Source organism: Pollicipes pollicipes, unplaced genomic scaffold (genome assembly GCF_011947565.3).
Source record: "Pollicipes pollicipes isolate AB1234 unplaced genomic scaffold, Ppol_2.1 Scaffold_2555;HRSCAF=2994_pilon_pilon_pilon, whole genome shotgun sequence".
Taxonomy (NCBI): Eukaryota; Metazoa; Arthropoda; class Thecostraca; order Pollicipedomorpha; family Pollicipedidae; genus Pollicipes; species Pollicipes pollicipes.
Genome location: NW_023596136.1, coordinates 13,533,316 through 13,539,788, shown reverse-complemented (window position 1 = coordinate 13,539,788; position 6,473 = coordinate 13,533,316). Strand labels below are relative to the sequence as shown.

The following is a 6,473-nucleotide window of genomic DNA, read 5'->3' as shown; positions in this document are numbered from 1 at the left end:
AGTCGCCAGCTCTGGCCGTCGGCGTACGTGCCGCCATCCACCGCCTGGCAGACGGTGGTGTTCGGGTGGTGAGGCGGCAGGCTCGGCGGCGTCTAGAAGTAGAACGGCGAGAGGTCAGGCCACGCTCTATTCGATACTGGGCCATCCCTGAATGGCTGTGGTGCCAGCTGGTCGTCGGTATCGTCGTTGATGGTTGAGAGCTCTTTAGGAGGGCTTCCGGCTCGATAATAGCTCTTGCATTTGCTTGAAGTTTATTAATGTTGAAGTAACATCTGGCCGTAATGGCGGTTTAAGCGGGAGGGACGGATGAGCCATCTTCGCGATATCGCCGCCACCTGGATCATGTTGTCAGCTTAGCTCCCACCCACACCGGGGACCCACAGCCAGCTTGCCTAAGCACAAAACACGTCCTCACCGACAACGCGGACAGCACGCCGTTTTCCCGGTATCACTATACCGGCCACGAACACAATGGAGGCGCTATCGACAGCGGACTGTGCATTGCAGGTCACGGGTTCCCGGCCGCCTATGACGCAGCACATGGGTCATCCGCCGACGGACGCTGTCCGTGAGCCTGGCGGCCGTGACGGGCTGACCTGCGCAGGGTGGGGCAGCACTGGCCGCTCCTGATCTCCGGGTGTCGCAGCTCGGCACGGGACACGCGATGACGGCGCACAGCTCGACGCCGGCGTGGCAGTAGCACTGGCGGCAGCCGTCGTGCCACGCCTCACCCTCCGCGTGCATCGCTCCGTCTGAAACCGGGAGCGCCCCCGTCACGCGCCGCCGCCGGCTGCGGCAACGAGCTGATCCCCTGGCAGACGGCGGGGGCCGCAGAGAACAACACCATGAGGAGCCATGACATGTTTTGACATGTTTGTCGATGACATACTTATGGCATGGAATGTTTTGCACCCCTCTGCACAGAACTATTACAAATATGATGTCTTCATGCAATCGCTACATTGTCTGCACGGTGCTGGATTCGGCGTCATTTCTCTTACAGCTGACGTGCGGGCGCGCGCGCGGGGGGGCGGGGCCTAAGATGCCTGACAAGAGCGAGGCCTGAGAGGCCTGAGGAGAGCATGGCCCAAGAGCCTCCAGAGAGCGGGGGCCGAAGCCTGAGAAGAGCATGGCCCAAGAGGCCTCCAGAGAGCGGGAACCGAGGCCTGAGGAGAGCGGGGCCTGAGAGGCCCGAGGAGAGCGGGCCTGCGACCGAGACGCAGCGGCTCCTCAGTCACCTGGCGTGACGCAGCTGAGGCCCGGCGGCCGTGGGCGGGGCGCCTCCTCCAGCCGACAGCGACACTCGGGACAAGCCGCGTTCGTTCACCGCCAGACCGCCGGCGCAGCTCAGGGAGCAAGCTCTTCAGCGTGCGGCAACACCGCTTGCACTTGCACCTGGAGGTGGCGCGGTGGGTGAGTCTCGCGGACGGCTGACAGGCAAGGACAGGCGCTGCTGACGGCAATGACGACACTGCCGGACTTTTAGCTTACTTGTACTTGAGAGCGTCCAAATGTCCCAACTGTGCAGCATAAATGAAGATGAAATGGCTCGAAGCGAGCTAATTGTGGCATTGCGGGCCTACGTCCCAGTGGGGTGTCCCCGGACATGATCTGTCACCTTGCAGCTCGACTGGTCCAGGAATTCAACCTGAAACTGTCATCGTCGTGCCGTTAGTGACTTCCGCTATTTAGTGTTCAGCGTTGGGTCAATCAGAGGGTCAGTCAGAGAGCCCCCTGTCACAGACCACACGTCACGACGGGCGATCTGACCTCTCGCAGTCCCCTGCCACACCACACGTCACGACGGCGATCTGACCTCATCGCAGCCCCCCCTGCCACACCACACGTCACGACAGCGATCTGACCATCTCGCAGCCCCCTGCCACACCACACGTCACGACGGCGATCTGAGCCTCTCGCAGCCCCCTGCCACACCACACGTCACGAACGGCGATCTGACCTCTCGCAGCCCCCTGCCACACCACACGTCACGACGGCGATCTGACCTCTCGCAGGCCCCCTGCCACAACCACAACGTCACGAACGGGCGATCTGACCTCTCGCAGCCCCTGCCACACCACACGTCACACGCAGCCTCCTGCCCACACGCACAACGTCACGACGGCGATCTGACCTCATCGCAGCCCCCTGCCACACCACACGTCACAGACGGCGATCTGACCTCATCGCAGCCGCCTGGCACACCACACGTCACAACGGGCGATCTGACCTCTCGCAGCCCGCCTGGCACACCATAAGCCACGACGGCAATCTGACCTCTCGCAGCCGTTCGCGTCCACTTTGAAGCCGTGCGGACACCTCTTCCTGCAGCCAGCCATGCTGCGACACACCTGGGCGGGTTCCTGGCCACCTCGTCGGCGGACAGACACTCGCAGAGCGGGTTTCCCTCGCCGTCCGTGCGGTAGCCGTGCCGGCACGCCACGTCACAGTCTGAAACTACGGCACCGTGACGTCATACTGGGAAGCCAGCGGCCGCGTGCCGTTACACTCTAAAACAGATAACGTGACGTCAGAGTCCGAAAATAGCGTGTGTGCGGGGTAACAGTCGGACACGAATGGCGCGCTGACGTCACAGCGCAAAACCGATTACGCCTTCTGAAACTAACATCGTCACGACGTCCCACCTTTTGGCCGTGACGCCGTGACGTCACACTACGATTCGCGGCAGCGTGATATCACGTTATAAAACCAATGACACCATGGCCTCACGCAACGACATGGATGGCGCCGTGGAGTCACCTGTTGAAGCTAATAACGTGAAACATAGTTTAAAAACATAAATATGATATCCCAAAAGCCAGCAACGGACATCGCCTTACTATAGCATTAGTGTGCGTCTTTTCTCGGCCGCTTGGCTGGCAGATCTATATGACTCATGGCTGCCATTCTACCAAGGCAGCCTGTCACAAAGACAGAAACAGACGGGCACATCTAAACATAAGCTCACTCATTACTAAGTGTAAATTTCCGAGGCTGTGGCAGACAGAACAAGCACGGACAAGTCGCCACAGCGTCGGCACAGACTTCGTCATGCGGCTGCAACCGTACCCAAGCCAATACAGTCAGTGCAACGTAATTCAATAATTCACGAAACTAAGCCTGATGATCTCCATATTCTACAACAGACATGCAAGCTGTCCGACACGAGCGTGTGACGGCCGGCCCGAGACGGGTCTGACGACCGGCGCGAGGCGGGTCTGACGGCCGGCCCGAGGCGGGGTCTGACGGCCGGCCCGAGGCGGGTCTGACGGCCGCCCGAGGTGGGTCTGACGGCCGGCGCGAGGCGGGTCTGACGGCCGGCCCGAGGCTGGTCTGACGCTCTCTAGCGGCTTGCACACGCCGCTGTCTGTCACAGACCCGGCCACGGGAGGTAACCACCGCCAGGCCGGAGCCTGGGGAGGAGGCGGGTGGTACTGACCGTCACAGACGGGGCAGCAGCGGCCCGGCACGGTGCGCGGGTGTCGGCAGGTGACCTTGCACATGGGCCTCTGGCAGGTGTGGGCGCCGTCCACGCAGCGACACGTGGTGCAGTCGTCCTCCTGCCACTGCTCGCTGCTGCTGTGGTACTTGCCGGACGGCGAGCGGCAGCCCTCTGCCAGCGGGTGCGCAGGAGACGGTCAGGCAGGGTCGGAGGCGACTCGGAGTTGGGGAGTCAAGCACCGGCCTCATCACAGCGGCTGCACCAGTTTGAGGCTGGGGTCACCGGCCGCCGCAGACACAGCTTCGTCATGGTGGTCACGGCGAGGTCAAAGGTCAACCGACTTGCCGTTCACGAGGGGAGGTGGTGTGAGGCAAGAAGATTCGGGCGTCAAAGAAGAACGTACGAGGTGAGGGTGCGCAAAGCACCCACAACGGCGGGGAATGCTCGAAACACGGCTCACAGTGTTAGCGTTTTGGTGCATGCAGCCGGCGCAGGCCCCGACACAAACACCTGGTACAAAGTATGGAGGAAAGCGTAGTATCAACACGATAAGCGCGTGCCGGGCAATGACACCCTATCATGATAGTAGGACCAGTATAAAGCAAGAGGCATGAGTTACACTGCTTGATCATACTTATATCAGTAATGCTGTATGCTTATTCCCCATAAGCGCTAGGCAGGGTATTGCGCGCTATGATATGCCGCGAGCGATCAGTGAACACAGGTTCCAGCGGCACAGTCTGCAATGGTCCGTATCAGCAATGAGGGGAAATAATGCCTCATTGTGTTGCAACAACTTCGTTGTGCACCGGTCCCGGGTGCTAACATGAAGTTGCCGTACAGCTCGTGCACGCCAGGTCGCGCATGGCCATCTGTGGTACGATCCGTCGTGGATGATTGACCACAAACTGCAGACGCGATGTTTCTTTGAGCGGGACAACTCGTAAGTCGAAAAAAAACAAGGCTTGCTTTTGATGACACAGACTCTGGAGCCAAAAGTGTTTTCCCAAAATGGGCAGCAATCTTGTCAAATATTAAGCCAGGCGGAAATGTAAGGTCGTTCCCGCCCCGCAGGGGTATACTTATGTAACGGGGTTCCCACGATCCTCACGGGCTTCGATGACCTTTGATGGGACCAATGCAGACCTTATTGGACGCCACGCACTGGCGCCGGTGGAGCTTCCGCTGGCAGAACGTGCCAAGTCCAGGGATGGGCGCCGAACTTGTCCCCATCACGACAGCAGGTCGAAACAAGGGCCGACGGGACGGCGAGTGTCTGGCGGATCAGATTGTCTAACTCACCAGATACTGTGAGTCAGACACGGTCTGGACGGTCAGACATAGTCTGTCCGTGAGTCAGACACTAAACACTCCCCCACGTGACTGGCCTGACTTCTCGCCGAAGGCGACGGAGAGCGGTCAGGTCAGTCACGTGGGGAGGCGCAGCGAGAGGTCAGGTCAGCCAGGTGTGGAGGTGCAGCGAACGGTCAGGTCTGTCACGTGGGGAGGCGCGGCTCGTCTGCGGTCGTGTCCTAACCGGGAGCGGCCTGTTTGTTTTTGGTGGCGCCGTCTGGTGTGCAGATCGATCACGTACGGCGACTGAGGACGTCGACGGGATGCGGGCGGTGCCGGACCGGCCGGGCGGCCGCCGACAGGGCGTCCGTCGTCAGCCCCCGGTCAGCCGCCAGCCAGTCGCCCGGTCAGCCGCCAGCCAGCCCCCGGTCAGCCGCCAGCCAGCCGCCCGGTCAACCGCCAGCCAGCCGCCCGGTCAGCCGCCAGCCAGCCGCCCGGTCAACCGCCAGCCAGCCCCGGTCAGCCGCCAGCCAGCCGCCCGGTCAACCGCCAGCCAGCCCCGGTCAGCCGCCAGCCAGCCGCCCGGTCAACCGCCAGCCAGCCGCCCGGTCAGCCGCCAGCCAGCCCCCGGTCAGCCCGCCAGCCAGTCCCCGGTCAGCCGCCAGCCAGTCCTCGGTCAGCCGCCAGCCAGCCGCCTGGTCAGCCGCCAGCCAGCCGCCTGGTCAACCGCCAGCCAGTCCCCGGTCAGCCACCAGCCAGTCCTCGGTCAGCCACCAGCCAGCCGCCCGGTTAACCGCCAGCCATTCCCCGGTCAGCCACTAGCCAACCCCCGGTCAGCCGCCAGCCAGTCCTCGGTCAGCCACCAGCCAGCCCCCGGTCAGCCGCCAGCCAGCTCACGGTCAGCCGCCAGCCAGCCGCCCGCGCGTGTTTGATCGCCCCGCGCACCGGCACGACACACCCTCTGAGACAGCCTCTGAAACACCGACGCCGAATGCTCGTCGCTCACTGACAATGTTGACGTTTAACTGTCCCGCCGCTTTCTGAATGATTGAATGAGTCAGTGAACGGGGCGGCGGCCGCCGCCGCAGGGACCGTGCTTCTCGCGAAGCCGAGAGTCGCATCATGCCCGGAGCATCCGGTGAATCCGGCGTGCAAACACGCCCAGTTCAGGGAAGCTCAGGGAAGTTCAGGGACGTCCAGTTCAGGGAAGCGTCGCAGCTCGCGCCGAGGCGGCAGCCGTGATAAACGGTTGCTGTCCCCCTCCCTCCCGCCGGTCGCTGTCCCCTCCCTCCCGCGCCCTGAGGAGAGGGACGTTCGTGTGGGTCTTCACTTTGTCAGCTGTGGCTCTCAAGCAACCATATTTGGTAAGTGCAGGAGGTGTCAGTTTGGTTCAGCTCTGCGGTACTTGTGGTTCTAAAGAGACGGCCTCCCATCGGTCTCGGGGAAGTGTGGGTCAAAAAGACATACAACTGTGGCTTCTGTAATTCAAACGTGATTCCCATCTGCCAGTCCTCCGAAAATGTTCCAGAATCATCCACATTGCAGCCGCTGGAGCCAAAAGTACTGATACTTAATCACAACGTCAACGACATCCCCTCCACTGTATTGACATCCGGCCTCCAAATCAATGATCTAGGGACCATGGGGCGTTGGCAAGGAAGCCAGTGTGACCATTGTACCGCGCGTGTTACCTCAACCTTCCGTTCCGTGAGGAGCTGCCTCAGCGCTTCACTGCTTT

At 61.6% G+C, this 6,473-nt stretch overlaps 1 protein-coding gene across 1 annotated transcript in view; it reads right to left on the bottom strand.

The window, feature by feature from the left end:
• Positions 1 to 1,718: 1,718 nt before the first annotated feature.
• LOC119098281 (cysteine-rich motor neuron 1 protein) overlaps positions 1,719 to 6,473 on the bottom strand; it is a gene marked incomplete at its 5' end in the record, with an annotated part of 36,151 nt that continues 31,396 nt past the window's right edge. The window contains 3 exon segments of the mRNA XM_037221205.1: positions 1,719 to 1,734; positions 2,352 to 2,457; positions 3,440 to 3,613. Of these exon segments, the coding sequence (XP_037077100.1) occupies positions 1,719 to 1,734; positions 2,352 to 2,457; positions 3,440 to 3,613 (296 nt within the window).